This window comes from Pterocles gutturalis, unplaced genomic scaffold (assembly GCF_000699245.1).
Source record: "Pterocles gutturalis isolate BGI_N339 unplaced genomic scaffold, ASM69924v1 scaffold23236, whole genome shotgun sequence".
Lineage (NCBI taxonomy): Eukaryota > Metazoa > Chordata > Aves > Pterocliformes > Pteroclidae > Pterocles > Pterocles gutturalis.
In genome coordinates this window covers 96,382-118,461 of record NW_010106123.1, presented here as the reverse complement: position 1 = coordinate 118,461, position 22,080 = coordinate 96,382, and the positions used below count along the sequence as shown (strand labels likewise).

The 22,080-nt window shown below is 35.1% G+C and overlaps 1 protein-coding gene across 1 annotated transcript in view; it reads left to right on the top strand.

Moving 5' to 3' along the window:
- CTTNBP2 (cortactin binding protein 2) overlaps positions 1–22,080 on the top strand; it is a 75,634-nt gene that overhangs the window by 34,450 nt on the left and 19,104 nt on the right. Inside the window, 12 exon segments of the mRNA XM_010087677.1 lie at positions 63–266; positions 5,706–5,805; positions 9,190–9,340; positions 10,415–10,669; positions 13,771–13,888; positions 16,328–16,603; positions 17,412–17,507; positions 17,930–18,009; positions 19,143–19,229; positions 19,313–19,412; positions 21,571–21,723; positions 21,981–22,080. The exon segment at positions 21,981–22,080 is cut by the window's right edge and continues 16 nt beyond it. Of these exon segments, the coding sequence (XP_010085979.1) occupies positions 63–266; positions 5,706–5,805; positions 9,190–9,340; positions 10,415–10,669; positions 13,771–13,888; positions 16,328–16,603; positions 17,412–17,507; positions 17,930–18,009; positions 19,143–19,229; positions 19,313–19,412; positions 21,571–21,723; positions 21,981–22,080 (1,720 nt within the window).

The following is a 22,080-nucleotide window of genomic DNA, read 5'->3' as shown; positions in this document are numbered from 1 at the left end:
ATGGACAATGCAGAGCTTTATTTATATGTTTTCCTTATAACTTCTGTTGCTTTAACACACAGGCTGGTCTTCCTCCCTAACCCCTTTGTTAACAAGTGGTGGTCCTGTCCCCCTGGGTGGCAGGCCCACCCTTCTTCACCAAGCTGCTGCCCAGGGAAATGTCACTTTATTATCAATGCTGCTTAATGAAGAAGGACTGGACATTAATTATTCTTGTGAAGATGGCTATTCTGCCTTGTATTCTGCTGCTACAAACGGACATACAGGCAAGTCTCTAAGTTTTGTTATGACATTCAAGTGAAAGAGTGAAAGCTTATTTCATAAGTTTTAAATATTAAATTAGGTCAAATGCATATTTTTTCAAAATGTGAAATTGAAACTGAGATAGATTATTTGACAAAAGTCATAGTATGGTGTATATATAAGCAATACTTCCTGAGGCAGAATTTTGGAACACAGAAGGCATTCTTGCTTGTGGTAACATTCTGCAGGAACATCCGTTGTAATTCTCCACTCCCTTCCTATAAAAAGCCACTGGGTATCAACACCCCATGTTCTATGACAAACTAAAGATCTGCTGTAGCAAAGGCAACTTGAAAGAAAGAACTTTCCTCTACAGGGAGTAAGCAGGAAAGAATAGGTCATCACCAGTGTTTTGATCTTCTTCAGCAGTGGTGAAAATGATGGAAAATGGTTTCAGAGTAGTGTGTTAACTTGGGAAATAAAATGAACTCTTTATTTTTGAACTAGGTTAAACAGACTTAGCTTGTTCTCTGGGCTCTACTGAGATAGTTAACAATTTTCTTTTTCTTTTTGCCACAACCCCAACCCTCAGTCTTGAGGAGGTATCATCTCTGACCCCTTCAACAATCAGTCTTCATCTTTTACTAATATATTTATGAAATGAGGGTAATATGTTAGTAACAGATAGTGACTGGATACGAACTCCACTAATTTTCAGACTGTTAACATAAGGCTCTCGAACAGCAGCTTGCTTTAGAATTCTGGTATACGTTACTGTAGTTTTTTCTGCTGATGTAAAAATCTCCTAGATTCTTATATTGCAAATAATATCGTTATGCTATTTTGGACACTACAGATGAAATCCACCAATGCAAATGACAAAAAATCCATCCAATAATTTTTCAGGAAAGCCAAGATTTTATTTCATAGCAAAGGGTGGAACATAGTGCACTTAAAACCACTGCTTTCAAGAATTCTTTGTGGTTTTATTTAACAACATATTAGTGACACAATTATTAAACCCTGATCAAGTGTTTAAAATAGTATTTCGAGAGACCATTCCATTATGTCTCTCAAGTCTTTTAAAAATCAAAGTAAAGTTAGGATCCAGAATCCATAACTAGGCAGATAGTATAATTTTTTTTTTTTATGTGTTCAGGGTTAATTTTGCTACCAGGCATAGGCATAGGAGGAATTTTCCCTTTGTTTGGGATAGTATATTATGTCTTTGCTTGCTAGGTGCTATGGTTTACTTTGCAGGAACATCTGGGCCTTTTCATCTGACAGATTCTTTGCTGTTGCCAACACCCTTAAAATATTGGAAAAGTCCTTTATTTTATTTGCTTTCTTTGGCACTTTTTTTTTTTTTTGGCAACTTCTTATCTTCAATATTGAGTCCAAGTTTATTATATTGTGTGGCTTATTTTTTCCTCCCTTACTGAATGGATGGTCTGTGGATTATTCTGGGCTTACATCCATTTATCATTGCTGGTGTTTGTGGGAGACTGTAATTGACCCAGTTCTTTACTCATCTTGTGTTCCTAATATGTTTCCAAGCAAATGCCCTGATTTTCAGTTACAGCTACTGAGCAGCCCTTACTGACAGCATAGGCAATTTCGTTTCTTTCTTTATTGTCAAAATTTCAAACAAGAGAGGCACTAGACAGAGGTATGGAAAAAACAATAATAAAAACAAACACATGCATATGCATCCTGTAATTATTTAGTATCTTTTACTTTTTAAGATAAAAAAATATATTACAAAGGCTTTAGTGTTTCACTTCTATTCATAGTTGACAGGGTGTGAAAAACACTTCATTGTACAAATCATCACATTTTACTGATTAAATGGATTGTATGACTTCTGAATGAGAGCATCACACAGCAGCACTACTGATGTCTCCTTAATACATTATATGAAAATTGAGAGTAGTAGATTTATAATATTTTTGGAGAAAGGCTTTTGTGCTTAACTTTAACATATAATCCTTTCTTTGTTACTTGCAGTTTGTTCCCAAGTCCATGGATAGATGTAGCACTTCAATACAGAGACTTTTAAAGAGAAATTTATGTACAAATATATGGGCTTAAGAAAGGAAGGAGAAGAATACATCTCTCATTATTAAAAGTCCTTTTTAATAGCTTTTTTTTGTAACTAACCAGGTGGAAAGAAATGACACTGATGTAATTTTTAAGAAGGATAAAATAATTGATTGTACAGATTTTTTCATTGCATTGAGTAGGATTGTCAATGGAAAGTTAGTGTATTTTGGCTGTTTTTTTGTTTTTTTTTTTTCTTTTTTCCTTAGAATCATAGATTCATTTAGGTTGGAAAAGACTGTAAGACTTAACACATAATCTTACCCTTGTGGGTGATTGGACCATGATTTAATTTACTGAGAATACTTTCAACTTGGAGTTAGTGACTAAATAGATTCTTAGATTTCCAGAACCCCTTGTTTCTTCTATGTCAACTAACCAGGTTGTCTGATTTCTTATGAGGAATAGTTGTCCAGAAGAGAAGAGTAGCCCTAGACTTGTTAAGAGCAAGCGTAGTGAGTACCTCCCTTCAGAAACAAACAACATGTTGCAGAGCGTCTGGGAAGAGTGGAAAGTGAATGCTCTCCACACATTTTCGGTGAAGAAATACAGTATTGGAGATGTGTAGATAACTAGAGATAGATAGTTAATTGGCATTGTAACCAGCATGGTGGCAGCAGCTGTTGTGTGCTCTCAGGCCAGTCTGCAGAGAAAATTGAGTTACACAAGAGAGCACTCAAATATTCTTTCCTAATCTGTCCTATTTGCAAAATGTGTAGCCTTCCTGTTTGTAAACAGTTGCCTTTTGAGAGCTGCAGCTGAGGGCTCCTCCAGCGCATGAAGGTCACAGCAGCTGCTTTTTTTCCTGCACACACTGTACCCAGTTCTGTAGGTCTGAGAGAGAGAACTTCACCCTAAAAATAATACACTAAATACTTTGTGTTTGAATGGACACCAGGAAACTTGATTTTTATGACTTAACTACTAGATTGGGATAGTGGCACAGATTGTTTTGTCGGGCCATCTTGGTTTGATCCATTAACAAAGAAGGAGCTGCATTAGTCTATTATTGCACTTGATAACATGTACAGTAGTTCACTTAGCTAACATATCTGCATATCTCTATTGTGTTTTCAATCCTGACCGTTCTCTGCCACACACAAGGTGTCTGAGAAAGAGAAAATGAAATAATAAGAGTTCCTGAAACAGAAATATGTGAAGAGAAAAATAGTAATAGCCTTTGGACTCAGCAATGTGCTAATCATATGCATTTATGGCATAATCAATATCCTGAGTATTTGGACGATATGGCACCCTGATTGACAGAAAAAACTGTAATTATGTGGGAAGTAGAAAGGAGTGAGGTGCAGAGATATACAGCTACATGAAGTCAGCTCTGACAAACCGTTGAAAGTATCTGCATGGTGTTTGCCAGCACTCTGGAAGAACTAACTACCCAGCTGTAGTGCAGAGCAGTAAAGTCTCCAGGTGTTTGTACTATTAAGCTTCTGTATTTTGCTTTTGCTTTTGCTTTGACCAAAACCTTTAACTCAGTGACAACATCAATGTCTGCCTCGTGCCTGCCCTTCCACCCATTCCTCTCCACCGCTGATTACTTCTATGGCAGACAGCAGTGCGCTGGAGTTAGTGAGCCTGGACTGACCCAAACTACCCTTCTCCAAATCCCAATCAGAAGTCCATCCAGAGGACCCCAGGCTTCTTGGAGGTTACTGCTCTTTTATTTGGTATGCTACCAGAACAGGTCACGTAGAGCTTACTGGCTCATAGGGTATGCCTTATGAAAGTAGCTGTATTTCCTCATGCTTGCACCTATCGCTGAGAATAAACAACTCTTTTCAGTGATCTTCATCAGAAACAGTATTTTCACATAGATAAGCTACCACCTGAATGACCTGCCAATCGATAATTGTGAGTTAACCGTACCTTTCTAGAAAAGTGGTCTTGTTCTGTGTGTTCTTCATGGCTTTTGCATGGCTATATGCTTTTCGCATATGCTTTATGAAGAAACCAGAGAGTATTCTAGCCCAATACTTGAAACTACTAGAAGAAATTTTTTTCAACATCCTTCATAAACTTTAGAAGCATTTTAGGACATCAAGCAGGAATCTGTATTTTCAAGTTAATTGGTTAATATCAAACTAGGATTGACAATGGAAAGAGGAAAAAAATTATGTCATTAGCAGAGTAGTATTTCTGCTATAAAGTCATTGAAAATACAATTTGATTTTAATGTATATTGTCTTACAAGTGGAAATACTATGTAAGTTAGTTAACTGAGAGCTTCTTTATGACTTAAAAAAAATTATAACATATGAAGTCCTGTTAGCTTATCCTGACAACCAACTTTAAAAAAAAATAATTTTAGATAAGATTATTTATTTAAGAATTTAAGAATATGTTTAAAAATCTTATTTCTTAATGTTAAATTATTTAATCAATGAACTCCACAATATCTGTATTCATATTTGAAAGAATATAACAGGAGCAATTATGTTCAGGAATGGTTTAGATTAGTTGGATTTCTAAGTAATTATAAATATGTGTTCCTGATATCTAGAGATAAGCTTCAGTAGCAAAGCTTGGCTCCAGGATCTTACCCAGTGCTGGAACAGGGCGCATTGAGCTTGTTCGGAAATCAGGTCAGGAGTTTACAATTGCTGTTCTAGCTGAGCCTGTTTTCAAAGTTAGTAGTTTCAACTACAAAAGACTTGTTTTATTTTGATTTAGAACCAGTTTCAAGAATATATAGGAGATTAAGTATTTTCTTCAAACTTAATTGCATCAAATGATATTCCAATTTGTGGATGAAAAGCAGTCTAATTACTGTGTAGTTAATTATCTTAATTTAGTTGTAGGATGGTGGGAATCAGGCTGGTACTATTTTTTTAGCATGTCATTGTGGAAATATGGGAATGGTTTGGGGAGGTTTGAGCTTGTCAGTTTATCTTATTTGTCATTGCAATCCCATGTCCAAGTGTCCTGAAACAAGAGTGGCCAGCCTGTTGCTTGAGTTATGTGTAGCTTGTGAGCATCTCCCCTGTGACTGTCATATTTGGGATGTGTCACGTGACTGCCAGTGGGACTATGCTGCCTTCAGGGGTTGCTGGATAATTCGAATTCCCTGCTTTGGGGTAAATTGGCTAACACTGTGGGTGTTGCCAGGAATGGATGTGTATTTGGATCCCGGTAGAACCCAACCCAAGTTTGCACAAGAGTGGTGGTGCCCCATAGAGTCAATTCTCACCTCTCTCCTGCAAACTGCTTCCTGAGATTCTTTACTAAGGTGTGTGATCTGTAGTCATGAAGACTGGCTACTGTTGCCCCTTGAGTACGTTTTAACCTCTGGTAGTTTTAACGGCTTGTTCGTATTGCATCAGTCAATGTTTATGCTCAATTTATAGATTGTGTGAGATTGCTGCTGACTGCAGAAGCACAAGTTGATGCTGCTGATAAAAATGGCTTTACACCCTTGTGTTCAGCAGTTGCTCAGGGACATGTCAAGTAAGTGAAGTCTTAAGATTTTGCCTGTCAGCTACTACTCAATTTTATATTTTCTTTACATTATATTTATATTGTATTTTTTTTTCATTACATGTTGCATTCTTAGGTATAAATGCATTTAACTATCATTTATTGAAAGCACCTACTGAAACTCAGATTCATATGCTATTCTGTTTTTAATATTTTTCTATTTGTTTTGTTTCCAGTTGCAGTTCTTAAGGTTGCTGAACGTGTATTCTTGGTAACCACAATATGACACTGGTCTACATGGGCATCATACTTTTGAATTTCTTAATTTTCTTAGAATTGTCAGCCATAATACAGGATTAACAGAGGAAGGAGGAAATAAATAATTTTTGCACTGATTTTTTGAAATATAGAGAGCTGTGAATATCATATTCAGATACAAAATAACATTTATCTGGGTATTCTCCTGGGTGATATAGAATCAAATAATTTAAACAACAAAGCAGGTTTTTTTAAAGTTTAAGGTTTTTGTATCACTAACTTGGAAAAACAGAAAATTACATATGAGTCAAAAATATTTCTAAGAACACTCTTAGAAACATAGTTACAATAATTTCCTTTTATTTTTTGAAGGTCCTAATTTTATAAAGATTGGTGTTTTATGACAGCATCTGTCTTCTTATTTATACTGAGAACCAGAAAACAACAATTCCTCCAGATGGTTGCGTTTTTCCTCCCTTTTCCTCCCTTCATCAGGGGAGCTGAAGGCTGATGTTGCGTTTCCGCTCTGCAACTTTACTGTGTGTCACAGAATCGTAGGAAATAGAACTGAAAGTTGGAAGCAACCATTAAATAACCTTTTCCAGAGCATCCTTTTCTAGATAAAACAATTTTAGAAACACAAAAAGTCTTAAACAGTATGACTAGGAATCTTTATTATAGACTTTACCTTTGTTTTATGTATCTTTGGTTTTGCTTATCTTTCAGTTTTTGATTCTTTTGATGTTGCGTTTTAGTAATTTTGAGGACTTTTCTCTGATATGGTAACATATAGGGGTCAGAGTCCTGGAGTGTTATTATACTGTGATAGGCCCTGGCCCAACAATGAGAAAGAGCGGGATCTCTGTCCTTGTCACAGTCTTCCATGAGGTATATAAGGATCATCAGAGATTCTTGCCACTTCTTAGAGGACTTCAAGTTTATGAAGTAATGCACATCTTTTACTGGAAGTCTTAATGCAGATGTAGCAGAATCCCAGTAGGTGTTTTGAGCATAGGAATATATATATCTAGGTAAACATTTCAGTGTTTTACATAAAATCTGTAAAAATTATATATGACTTGATAAGATGAATCAAAAATACACTCTTCATATTCTTTCACAAAAACAAATATCTTAGACTTCGTTTAAATAAGAAGCTATTTATTTCTCTGACTTACCCTCACAACACTTTGCTGTATATGATCTGCTGTGTTTGGATATTGCAGACGTTGGATGCTTTTTCCCTTAGAATTGCTTAATATAGTACGAGATCCCTAAACACTTTTCTTGCTTTCACCTTTTTTTAGGTGTGGTGCATGAACCAAATTGTAGAAGTGAGTGGAACAATAACAGGGCTAGCCAAAAATATCAGAGACTGTGAATGCTTCAGGGCGTTTGAGTTGGTGATCACTTCAAAGTTCTGTCTCAGAAAAAATCCGTAAGACAGAACTTGGGGCAATTGCATGGTCTGTCCCTTCTAAGTGTTGTGTTTTGTAGTCTGTGTTACTTGTCCTACAGCACCGAGAATCTGGGGTTAATGACAACCCTAAACTGCTATAAATTACACAGTACTTGTCTGTGACATATTTGCTAGCCAGTCCCCGTGATGCATCCGTTAACCTTATTCCTGAACTGGCACAATAGTGTTGTTTCAGTTCCAGAAACAAATGATAGTTGTTTAGGACTGTTCAGTAGTATCACCAATTCAGAAAGTGCTTTTAGGAGAAACTTTCAGAATCAATTCCCGTGTGGTCCAGGCCAGGCTGACCTTAGCTGACTTTGGGATGGAAAGTCAATGTAACATTTCCAGAATCATTGAATACAATGCAAAATAACAAAGCAGATATTTTTAACATAGTAGACTTAAAACTCAATCTGCAGTTGCTTTATGGAAGTGTCTTGTTATGAGCCCATCTTAAGATGACTTTTGTGACTGTGTGGTTAGGATAAATGTTCAACATTTGATAAGGTAGAGCATTACTTTTATTTGCATTTTTTCTGTTCATTTGAGCATTTTCAGAAAGTGCAGCTAAGTAATTCATATCAGTATTATCTATTTTACTCTTCTAAAATCGGTCATTTACAATCAACTTGATTGATTTTCTGACTAAATAAGAACTTACTAAAAGGAGATAATCGTTTTTTTTTAATACTTGTGGGTTTTTTCATCTGTAATTTCTTATATGCTTATATTCTTATTTATATCTTATGTTGGTTTAAATATTTTGTTATCCTATTTGCTACAATATGGTCTCCTACCAGTAGCTGTATGGCATTGCATTAGTTGCTTTGAGGCTTTATTGTTGATATCCTTCTATTTTTATGGACTAATAAATATTGAGCTAGAGAGATGGGAAGTTATCTTGTTTAAAGCCCTTGTTTGAACTGCAGGGGGAATAGACTGGAATTAAGATTTTTCTAAAGTCTTAGGAGTTGCTGAAAAGCTGGGTTTGGGAAGGGAAAGGGAGCCGGCCTTGGCACAAGAATTGGGATGAAAACTAGACCTACTGCTACAGGGTTGTGAGGAAGTACAGGATCTTGGATCCAAGTGCAAGTCCCTAGTGAGTCGCTCTTCAGCACTCCACCTCATCTTCTGTCCTTCCTAATCCAGTAGCTGCCACCAGCACACCCCAAGCCATCCTTCTGGAGTAGCCTTCATTCAGGGATCTGAATGGTAGGTGGTGCCATAGCTGTTTTGCTGTCCCCACCAGTTTACTTTCCTAGGCGAGTGTCCCTTTTGTTGGTATCTAAAGCTAGTCCTAGTCCTTCTTTTTTTTTTGCATTTTCTTTTTAAAACTATTTTAAATATCAGTAGTCAGAAAAGAAATGTTACTTTTTTGCTCAACTGAAAGTTTTTCTTAAGCAACTGTCACCAAGTTTTTATTAGCTTTGTGAAATTAAAAGTTTTACATTCACAGTTTTTAAATGCAGCTACAGTAGTTTAAGATTTACAGGTTTAAAGTAACCTGATTCCCTGTCTTTCTGCCTATATATAAAATTCTACCTTTTAGTCATGTGTACATGATGGATAAAATCACAGGTACATCTGTATCTATAAAATCAGTACTTTATTAAAAAAATATGTAAATGCTGTAAGTTATAAAGAGGTTTTGGATATCAAATATAATAATTTTACTACTTTATCATTTGCTGTAGGTGTGCAGAATTATTAATTATGTATCAGGCTGATATTAACCATGCTGCTGAAAGAGGACAGACACCTTTGTACCTGGCCTGTAAAAATGGAAATAATGATTGTATTAAGCTATTGTTGGAAGGTGGAGCAGATCGAACTGTAAAAACCAGTGTAAGTTAAACAGTTTGTAAAGTTAAAGTACCTTTTATAGTACTGAATAACTACAACAGCTAGGAAGTATTTACGTTAAAATATTTATTTAAATATTTCTTTAAAGCTGGAATAAACCATGTAATTTGAAATCAATATTTTGTTCTTTTCATCATACTCTCTAGTGGTTTTTTTAAGCTGTGTATTGTCTAAAATCTCCTAAATTGTGCAAGTTCTCTATCATTTTACATATTTCAGATTCCACCTGCAGTTTGCTGCAGACTTTTATTCAGCACTGAATTTGCCAAACAGAACTTTTGTGTTTTGACTTATTTTTAAGGTGGAGAAGTGGAAATAGGGATTTTTCTTCCACCTTTTATATTAGGGTGCTTTCTTGTTGTTCTTGAGGGGACCCCCACCTGAAAATTTGCCAGCCAGTGTTGTAAGGTCTCATATATCACAAATGGGAAAATATGGCAAAAAAAATTGTATGTGCAGGAGACTTTGATGTAAGCATGACAATAATTGTGTGGTGCAGGCTGTCTAGAAACACAGCACAGAGAGTATTAGCTTGACAGTATATTCTGCTCCTTTATTACACTGAATTTTTTTGATTCATATATTTTAAATTTGGAAAGTAAATATATTTGACTTGAAATGAGAGAAAGTTATGATGTCAAAAGCATGAAAATATCTGACTGATAAACTGATTAATGCAACATGAAACAAAGTATTGATCATTAGAATCATGTTAGTTTGATACATGACGAGGAAACAGTCTATTAACAGCATGTAAGTCCTGTATCACTTAGACTGTTCTAAAAATTTTGAAGTCTCTATATGTTAGACTACCCTTGGAGAAAGCTGTAAAATTTTCTTTCTGATATATTTTCTTCCCTTGCTTTCTTCTACCCCAAACACATACAAACAACTCTGTTTTCCCAAAGGATTATTATGTAATTCTTGCTTATCTTTTTATTTCCAAACAGAGCCTTCCATTCAGATTCATTGCTGATATAAGTCCTGCGAACATTTTTCTATGTGTTTGGTGAGAGTGTGCTTTTTGCTTTTGTTTTGTTTGTTTGTTTTTTTAAGGATGGCTGGTCACCAATTCACGCAGCAGTGGATTCTGGTAATGTTGACAGTCTCAAGCTCCTTATGTACTACGGAGAGCCAAACAATGGGAACCTTTTGACTGATGAAGAGCCCAATTCAGATTACTTTGATTTGGGGAAGAGAGAAGACAACTACAGCAGTAGAGTAAAGCCTGTTATTTCTGCAGATCTCATCAACCATGCTGACAAAGAGGGTTGGACTGCTGCCCACATAGCAGCATCAAAAGGCTTTAAGGTCAGTCTACGTGAACAAGTTACAGTAACCTGACAGAATTTAGGCAAGATAAATCCTTCTTTTTAATCTTTGAAGAACTAAAACTTAGAGGTCAAATCTGTTTGTTGTCTGGTTTATTGTCACACTTGATTTAACAGAGACAGAGAGATACTTCCAATGGACAATTTACTCCAGAAACTAGGTGTCAAATGGAGTGTGCTGTCATATTTAAATGCCTACTTCTTTTGGGACAGTAGTAAAAAGAGAAAACATGATTACTTGAGTTTCAGATTTTTAAAGTTAAGGTGAGGTGAATCCATCCTAAATGCCAGTTCATTGGGTATCATGTACTTAATATAGATATTAGATGGACATAGATTCCAATTACAGCTAGGGATGATTTAATTATGAACAATTTTTCCTATGGGAGGGAGGGAAGGAAAAGAAATTTGAGAATCGTATTTGTGCAGTAATACATTGTTTATTTTGTTATTTTGGACAGCCTTTTTAGCAGGCAATGAGTAAGTTTTTTGGGGGTTGGGATAACTGATGATATGGAGAAAGATTTCTGGAAGATGAGTATTTCTTGAAGGATTTGACATTAAAAGACTTCTAACACTGACTGTTAAAAGGTTTTTTTTAATGAGAGCCTCCAGTCAGATTTTACTGTGAAACTTTTGCCCAGGGAGAAAATAGAGGGTAATAAACACAGAAGAGAGTGAATTTTAGGAAAATATAGTCAAAGGCTTTGAGAATCAGTCTGTGATTACATGCCTAATTCAATATTTTCCCTGATTCAGTTTTTTCCCTGATAAATTTACTATGATAAATTCAAAATAGGCACAGATTTTATATTCAGTTTATTAAATTATGTGTTTTTTAGGAACCAACCACTGTTCACTCAGCATTTTGCATGACAAACAGAGGTAGTGTTCCATCAACAGTGTCTGTGAGGCAGGTACAGACTCTTATTTCAGTTTCCACTCATCTCAATTTAGATGGAGTTTAAGGTAGTTTTTATAGTCTGCAAATACCTAAATAGTGTGAAATATGTTGCTTCTTTCTGCAGTAACGTAATCTTACAGAACTTTGAAGCTAGGTTTTATTTACTATCTAAAAGAGGCTTTGTCTATATGTTCTCTCTGGAGGCTCTGACACTGGAAGTCTTCACATGTACCTTTCATTAATAACTCAAGGTTTTAAGTTTCTGAGCACATTCCAAGTCTACTGTTTAATAAGATCCCCGCTGAGGGTATTCTTTAAGGTGATGAAGGCAATATATAGTTGACAATCAGATTCCTGGTTTTGATGTTGCAGAGGCTTTAATTCATTGTATTAGATTAAATGCATTTATTGAATCAAGATGTTTGGGATATTAAGAAGCTAAAGAAAGCTTAATAGCCATCTTCAAATACTGTTAACACTTGGACTTAATTTTCTAATCCTTTATCTGCACTGCATATCATTCATGACGCTACGTGATTGTTGCATATAAACGGTGTTGGCACTTGCACACTTTCGAGATTGGTAGACGACGTTCTTTACAGATGATTCATGCTAGGGCATCTTAGCTGCTGTTTCATTGGCAACAGAGACAAGAAAACTCACTTTACTAAGGAAATAAGCTTAATTTCTTTGTTGTCTCCAACTTCTGTCTTCCTCTTTACTTCCCACTTTCAGCCTCATGGTTCAGTCCTCTGCCTTCTGCTGTGTTTGTTATTCATTGCACCCATTTGAGAGACAGAGTTAGCTTACTAACGTGACAAGAAAATATGTGCTTTTTTTTCTGCTTAATTTTATTCTATTATTATTTTATTAATTGATTTTTTAAAAGTTCTTAGAAGTGCTGGAACTAAAATTTCATCTCAGGGGAATATAGCTTGAATGACTGTTGTGTTTATGAAAGGTGTCAGAGTATCAGATGTACTGACAAAAGTCTTTCTGTGGGAACCTCTATAAACCACTACTGTAGCCAAACCTGCAACATGCCAATGTTCTGAATTGAAATACTTCTCTGTGTTTTCAAGGTTTGGTTTTTCTACTATGATTAACCTCAGAGGTTATCAATACAATACTAACTACTATCATTTCTGATGGTGTCTTTTTTTTAATCTGGATGTCTGTCCTTGAAAGGCATGTCTGAAGATGACAATGTTTTCATGAAGGCCACCTGTAATGTTGATTAATGGGTCACCATTAGAAATCAGGACTTAATAAGTCTTCTGATTGCTGATCAATCAACATTTGAATGTAGTTTTGTGAGGGCTTTTTTTCCCCCACTAGTTTGGGAGGATCTATATAATTAATATTTTTTTCATGGTACAGTATGACTGTACCAATACATATTTGTCTGACAGTAGCTCGTTTCTAATGAACTGTAACAAATTTTTGCTTTTGTTGAGCATATGACTTTTTATTTTTTGTCTTTGAGTTTTAAGAAATCATGTTGTTGGCCTCCACAAAATGGTTGTGCTCTGACTTCAGTAGAAATGCATTTTTATTTCACTACATTGTTACTATGCCTGCAGAAATTCAGGTTTATCTGCCAAAGAGGAGGCTTGCAAGGTGATTTTAAAATGATTGCTTTTCTCTTGCTGTGTACCGCTCAGATGTCAGGCATGATGGAAACTCATATTTGGTGAATTGCAAAGAAAACTGGTTTTATGGATTGCTATCTGAATAGATTCATTAATTAGTCTGTATTAAGCTTTAGAATTGCCTTTTTAGTGTTGCTTGAATGTTGAGGCCAAGATGTTCAAAACAGGATGCACAGCTGGGCTTGTTTCCTTATTTGAATACCTGAACTAGTGTCCCAGATGTTAAGAATTTTTCAATTCAACTGATCAGTACTTGATGCTTGGAGACTGTAGAAGTCTGGCTGCATATGTTCTGTTTTTTCAAAATCTTTGTTTGAGTCTTTCAAGTCCGCTATAAAATATTTTTACTCCTGGTTTTCAACTCTATGAGGTACATCATTTGAGCACTCATATATAAAAACTCCATAGCTGACTATCTTTGCAAATGCATGTGTGAGAATTTCAAAGAGGAGTCTAACTGGATGTTGGTAGAACTCTTCAGTGCAGCAAATGGACAAGTAAATAATACAGTTCTTACCTTTGCAGAACTGTCTAGAAATCCTTTGTAGCCATGGTGGACTAGAGGCTGAGAGAAAAGATAAATGTAATCGAACAGTGCATGATGTTGCTACTGATGATTGCAAACATCTCCTAGAAAACTTAAGTAAGTAGATGCTATCAACACTATATAAAAATGTTTTTAGTAAGGAGCTTGTGAGACAAAATGAGAAATATTAAAAGGGTAGTTGTCACTTTTTTGGCACCACAAAATTAGGTTTTCTTAACCTAGCAAGTTTGTATTCTCCAAATTTTGCAAAAACATATGATAAAACTTTGTTGAAGGTTATTAAATCATTTATGTCTTTGTTTTTAAACCGTTTGAAAAGACGGTAGATATTGTACATATGCAAACATCCATATTCTCTTAAAATTTCTGAATTTAATACTAGCAACTACTTTTTCCAAAGATATTATCCTTTCCTTATCTTTTCTTCAAATCCTTGCAGAAAAATTAGCCACTTAGTGGTGGCTAGCTGTCAAATTTCTTCAGGCTAAGACAATCGTTTAGTCATATCTGAATCTCTTTTTAGAACATAATTTTATTGGTCACTTGTTTATCGTTGAGGGAATGATTTGTTTTATTCTTCCAAAAAAGTCTTAGAGACAACATCAAACATCTTATTTTTTCCAACATCAGTAACTTTTGTCAGAAGATTGTTGTTCTGTTGGAACCTGTCACCTTCTTCCTTCTCTGTACTTTTTCTCAAAATGCAGTAGAGAAGGCTGACCTGTGTATTTCTTGAGTTAGAATTTAGTCCATCCACTCACAAGTTCTGTATTTTCTGTTTCTCTGTATAGTCAGAAGTACTGTCTGTAGATTTTTATGCTTTGTATTTATTATTTTTTTCTTGTGTTTGTGTTATAGGATATATAGATGTGGGTAGTCAGGTTTACTGATTATCAACAAATTAGGGAAGCTTTCTGGATGCTGCCTCTGAGTTTCCTCTTCAGCTATTATAATATCTAGGTTCATACCATTTTACTGTAGTTGCAAAGGGGAACAAAACTCACTTTCTATTAGAAATTCCTCTGTAGTCTATTTGTTTATTGGACTGAAGCCAATTTCTGATGGCTGACTCTGTAGCCAGCTAAATTGATGCTTTTTTTATTTTCATCAGTCCTGGTACCTTGTTTCTCTGGTCAGGCTTATCATGAGTCCAACAGCTTTTATGAGGTCAGAATCTTTGAATTCCATTTCTCTTCTCTTTCATTTGTTAAGCCTGTAGTTAACATCAGTGCAATCATAATTAGCTTTTTTTACCCCCACGATATTGATCTATGGAAGCTTGAAACACCACTCCTTCATCTGTGCATACGCCCCAACAAGCCAAGACTGCATTTGGGTACGCTGTGTGTGTACCATCTTCTACCTTCCTCACAATCCAGTAGGGTTTCCACTGTAAGGAATTACATGCATGTAGGACAGGAGGATGTGCTCTGACAAAGCTGAAAGACCAGGGGCCAGGATCACTAGCTATGCTGTGGAGGTCACATGCACTGAAATTGAGGCATACACTGTCCTGCTCCCTTATAGAGAACCCTCTGTGTTTCTTAGTCATTGCTCATTTCCCTGAGGTCCAGCCATCAGAAGGGCAAACCTTTGATGCATTTTTCGCAAACCCACATCTGAAGGACGTCTTTGAGTAATCTTTTGTCTGTGGTAGGCTAGTGAGTTTAAATCAGAGCTTTTCTGGCATCAGAAAAGCTTCATTGGTTTGTGTCAGCTGAAGATTTAGCTTCTGAGCTCAAAACCAAAACTAAGATCATGTTGCAAGATTTCATAATAAGATGATATTTTTTTTTTGTGTTTGCACATATTTCAGGGATAATTTTTGAGAGGTATTGTTTTGACATTAAAGTTAGAAGATATTTTCATTTTCACTTTCAGTCATCTAAATGATCCATATAGACTGCTGCTGCTTCTGCTGAATTGTATTCTGTTTTTCAAAGAGGAAGATTTAAAATAATTTCATTAAATTAATTTAGTTTCTAGAATGTGCATGTAAAATTTCTACTTTATTTTTAAAATATTTTGTCAATGTAGTCTATAGCAAATAAAAAATACACTTCCTAGTGAATTTTCTGTCTTAGTTCTCATCTTTTTATTTAAAAGATGTTTGGCTCAGGTAACTGTTTTCCACTTGTGCACTAGTGCCAGAAAATTCCTTTCTGCATTGATAATAAAAATGTGCACAACCACAGTAAACTGAAATGTTAAGATACCACCTACTATCTGTCTTAATTTATAAAAAAATAGTCTGTAAAGAGGAAATAAAAGATTAAGTAAGTTTTGTCTTGCTTTCTGTTATTTAACCATAATAATACTGATTTTTTTGTAATGTAAAAAAAAAAGATAGATACTGTGATATTTGTTCTTCGTCGCTGCTCTCATTTTGTTGTGGCTTTAATATTGGCTTTTCTGTAGCACAAGTTGTTTTGCAGCTTTCCTTTGCAATATTAGATGTTATTGGTCTTTATTAATAGGATTTTTTAAATTGAGTTTTGTAGTTTTTCTCATTCTTGGTTTTCTGTGTTTCAACAGATGCTCTTAATGTACCTGTAAGGATTTCAGTCAGTGGCATTGAACCAGCCCATTGTGGTACAGAGGAATTTGATACAGAAAATACAATATGTGCTTTAAATATCCGCAAACAGACATCATGGGATGATTTTTCAAAAGCAGTGAGTCAGGCAGTGACAAACCATTTCCAAGCAGTCGCTTCTGATGGATGGAGGAGCCTAGAAGACCTGTCATTTAATCCTGCTGCAGAATCCAACATTGGCCTCAGTGCAAGCAGTATATTATCTGTCAAACTAGGTATTGATATTGGTGTAGTAAGGAAAGCAAAAAATGGGGGTTTTCTTTAATTTGTGAAATCTTGTAAGATAAAAATATATTTATATTTATGGATCTTTTAAAGCTTAGACTAAGACCAATACTAGCTATGAAACTTTGTACACTGCTGACATGAAAGCATTCTTTACTTCTAGCTTGTGTGTATGGTGCAATTCATTAAGGACTTTGACATCATCTTGGGGACCATGAGGTCCTATGTTAATTAGTCCCTTACTCACTGTAGTACTCCAGAGGAGGGATCTGTATTACAGGTGAAACAAAACAAGTCAAAGCAAAGCCCACACCACATCTTTGCAGTACATCCAGAATGTACAGTAAATCCAGACTGTAAATCATGGACATAGCTAGATCAGAACTACTCCTGTTTTATGTAGCTTTACTTGTCAAGGTAAAACAGAAGTATATTTAAAATGATGAGAAATTGTCCAAAATGTGGTAGCAGTAACAGTTGCATAAGATACTGAAAATTCATGTGCTTCATCTTAAATACCCTTACCTCCACCACCCCAAAAACCCCTACTCACATTAGACTGTGCAAATTATCTTATTTTACTTCATTTTACATGTAAAGACAGGCTAGCTATTAAACTTGTGTCTTAATTGCCAGAAGACATTGGTATCCTAAGTCATGATTTTGTACATGGGACTGGTTTGTTTGTCAAATTTGTCAGTGTATGCACACAATCTTTGTAAGCAACTGAATATGCTTGAAGATAGAACACTTTATATGGATTCAGGGAATTTCTCTTTTATTTTTTCTTTTTAACAGGAAACATTTCATGGTCAACAGGTCAGATTTTTTCCCAACCGCCATGGGACTTTTTGAAGAAGAACAGAGCTGAGCATATCACAGTGTTTTTGTTTGGTAATTTTCAATTCATAATTTTCAGTTTTGAATGTTAAGACACTCCATATGAAATACATAATTTGAGAATAATTTGCAACTAGTTTTGTTCTTCCATGTTGCTTGGTCCTCAGAAATATTATATCCAATTAGTTGTTTAACTAGATTTGAAAGGGTCTACAACATTTAGAAAAATATGTTGGCACATGAAAGTCCTACTGCCTTTTTCAGTGACACGGTGGTATCCATTTTACTTATGTCATGCATACCTGTGCATCTATGTTGCTAGATAAATGCATTTCATTTCTTCACCATTTGAATTTGAATAGCCTGTAATTTTAGGAGATCTCTGTAGAATACTGCATGAAAAGCATATGTATCCATCATACGTGCTTATAAACATGAGGGATTTAGAAAAGTTATTTGTGTATCTCTTTTTAAAGGACCTCAAGAAGGCTGCCTAAATAGTGTGACTTATGCATCTATGATCCATCTTCAGACACTTCAAAATTACCTCCGCCTGGTAATTACTAAGCTAGCTTCTCTGTGCATGCTATTTATACATGAAAATATTTCTGTAATAGTGTTGACTAAAAAAAAATTATCTACTCTGTGAAAGAATGTCAAGACTTCTAAAAAATGAAATGGGATGAAAGTTGTTACTTTAAAATAAAATACCCCCTAAATCTTACCCCAATAACTTTAGTCATGTGAGGGCATTAACTCTCTTCTTTAAATAGCTGCTGTGTGATTAACTGAACTGCTTAAGAAAATCTATTAGAAGTTCTGTGATATCTTATTTCTTTCCAAAGTTATTTCATTCCACTTTTTGAGGGGAAAGTAAATTAGAATAACATTCATGTAAACAATTATTAGAGATTTGAATTTTATTATTACCTTATGTATCTATCTCCTGAAACTCTTAGAATTTATTTATTGCCTCAAAATGTGAGGATAATTGGATAATATGAATTAACTTTTACAGATCATTTGTTTTAAGATTGCTAATCAAATCAGAATTAGTTTAAAATCTGCATCATTTCTGCTGTGTCTTTGGATAGTGTTTTACGTTATTAGAAGAACAGTTATGTGCCATAGGTTTTTGCTGTATTCAACAGTATTGCACAATGATGTGCGTGTATTCCCTTACTGGCTTTTTAGACATAATTTTACAGTTAAGATACGTGAAATAATTTTTATTCTTCTATATGATAACATGGAAATAAAGTTATTAGTCTAAGCCCTTAAGTTAGCAGTGACTTAAACTACTCTTTGATGATTTTAAAATCATTCTGGTTTATCTGGTTTAATTCAAAATCAATAAAATATTTGTCACTCCTAAATTCATACTTCCTACATGAATTTTTTAAGTTTTAGTGATTTTTATAATGACAAGATATCTTTTCATGTAGCTTTACAAATTAGGATATAAATTTATCAATGTATTTGAAAGATGTTGTATGCAAATATTGCCTATTTTGAAACTAATACAGTACGGATTATCAGCTCCAGTAGTGCAAAACAAAGAATTTTGTGTGTTAGGTGCTGATTGTCCTGTTTAGGTAAAAAACAAAACAACAACAACAACAACAAAAAACCCAAAACAAAAAAACCCAGTCTGTGAACTTTCAAGAATAATTTATTGTCTGTCTGTAGGTTGAACAATACCGTAATGTCATTTTCCATGGTCCAGAAGGAAGTCTACAAGACTACATAGCGTATCAGATAGCGGCCTGCATGAAGGTATTAACATAAACATATGAAATAAAATAGTTTGTAAGGTAGAGTTTGCGCTATTTCACTAAATCTGTAAATTTTCAACACAGCAAAAGCAAGTGGCTGCAGGATCCACCTGTGAAATCATTAAAGTTGAAGTGGATGCTGGTTTCTCCAAGGAGCAGCTTGCAGAACTGTTCATCAGTAGTGGTAAGGTTACTTCCAGCAGGACTGATTTTGGTAATTTGTAGGACAATTTTTAATGGTACAAAGCAAAGAAATACTTTAAAACATTTTGCATGGTGGGTGGCATGTTTTAACAGAACCCATACTTTTCCAGGTGCTTGGGGAATAATAAGAGTCTAAACTGAGGTGAAACTAAGTGTGACAGTCCAATAGCGAGCTTAGTCAAAAGTTTGTGCCATTTAAGTAAAATTAATAGTTCTTAATAATTTTTTCTGCCTCATTCCTTTTTCCCTTTGTTTGTGAGCCTTTAAAAGTTGATTGCTATGTTTCAGGTCTACTGAATCAGAAATTAAGGTCTATTGTTGCCTTAGTGTAGCTGTTCTAAGGTTTTTTTAAAAAAAGTACATGAGAAGAGAAGCTATAATTATTACCTTTATGGGAATAAAAGGAGCAGTGAAAGAGTTCTTAAAAAGTCAGACCACTTGCTTTTGGTACATGCATGTTTACTAGATACTTATGTGTGGCTCTTGAGCAAAATTTTGTCACGAGGACAGGGAACTGTTAGTGTGTGTGTGTATTCTGACCCATTACTATAGGAAAAGTTGAATTTCTGTTGAAACAAAAGTTTTCTCTTAATCGATGTGAATAGCTACAATCCCAGAGCGGGGAGAGTCCTGAAACCACAATCCTGGAAAGGAGAAGAGCCTGAGGGAGAGCGTGCGAGAGATAACGAGCTTCCAGATAGCCCCTCATAATATATTGCCCGTGACGTGCATGATATGGAATATACCAATGGCCTATGTAGGCCTCAATCCTAAACCTAAGGATGAATTCTAAGCCAGTAATTGTGAGATATGCTCCCTCCTAGCTTCTTGTGCATCTGCAGACACTGGCAAAGCATGGGATGTTGAAAAGTCCTTGACTGTCCTGGCAACAACTATAAACATCAGCGTGTTATCAGCACAAATCCAGCCTCACACTAGCCCCTGTGAAGTTAACTCTGTCCCAGCAGAAACCAGGAGATTTGTTTGCTAGCCACTGTCTTTTAAGAAAGCTTCTTCTTTTGCCGCCTTTGCTCCATGTCAGCAACACTCTCTTCTTAGTAGTCTGTGCTTGCATTTCAGCTCTGTCCTGCTGGTTGAGTGTCTCAATTTTCTGTCTGCTTCTTGCTCCATTGTTTTGCAACATCTCCTCTCCTAGGAGAGCACTCTCCTCCTCTCTCTAAATGGTTCCATCAGACACAGAGGAGGTACCTGTCCTCCCTGCTACCCAGCTATATCCTCTTAATAAAACAGGGCAGTAATATTCAGGAAACTGCAAATAAATAGCAATCATCAGCTACAGTACATTGCTATAAGTTTTGCCCTTTTACTCATCATTCTCCTTAATGACCATCTTTAGTACTACCTTCAAAAAGTTCAGAAACAATGAAAAGCACAATATACTCAAGGCAAGTGTTTTGTTTAATATTTTTATTACAGAAACATTCATCTGGGATTTAGTGTTACAGGAACACTTGCAAAGGCTGTATCTTTTTTAGACAATAAGATATTAACATCAGGAATAATAAAGGAAAATATCTGCAATGTGAAAAAAGGATATATATAATTTTAATGCCTGTTAGGTTCAGGTGCCTACTGTTTGTGTCTCCAAGTAGCTTTGATTATTTGGGTGATTCTTAAAGATACTGAAGTAGGTTTTAAACAGAAGGTACTAGCAAAGAAATAGGCAATTTCATAGAATTATTAAGTTTCTTAAAAACATGGAATATTCTGATTCCTTTTATCACTACATTGTATAAAGAGTGCTTGTTAAAAGTTTAAGATGTATTACAGCAAATTAAAGAAATATTTTCAGAGGTCTTTGCTATCTCTTCTGTTGTATTTATTTTCAGTGTGCTGAAATCCTTCCTATCTATGAAGATCCCATTACAGCCATTTCAGGAATTTCTTTAAATAATAGGTTTCTATTTTCTTTCTTATTGTACAGTACAATATTCTTTCTGTTGTTTAATTTCATGCTTCCAGTTTTGAACATATTATACAGTCTGTTTCAGTGAACAAATTAAAAGGCAAAAAATAATTTTAAAAAATCCTTTGTTGCATTGGTAGCAGTAAAAGCTGCATACATAAATAAAAGTCAATTTTCCTAGGTAGACATTAATGGTTTTTTTATATTTCAGCCTGTCTGGTCCCAGTTAAACATCCTCCTGTAAGCAAGACAACCATTGTGATTTTAGAAAATCTGGAGAGAGCTTCTTTATCTGAATTACTAGGAGATTTTCTGGCACCTCTTGAGAATCGGAGTTCGGAAAATCCTTGCACTATTCAAAGAGGTATTTAAAGAATTTGGGATTGAGAAATGTTTTTACTACAGCACTATTGTATTGTTTAATGACAAACAGGGAAAAAATGTAATTTGTTCAATATTTATTTTATTGCAAACAGTTGTTCTTAATGAAATATAACATGTTTTAAGGCTAATTTATGGTGATTTTTATTCTTTACAATTATGTCTGTGCTTCTTGCTTTGGTATGAAATGATGTCAAAGCTTTGAGTATTTCATCAAAATCTTTTATGGTTCATTTTTAGCAAATGGAGTTTCTGGTGCCTTTTACTTTCATGAGAACTGCTTTTTACTGGGGACAATTGCAAAGTGTCATCTTCATGGCTCTGACCTGCTGGTTCCGCA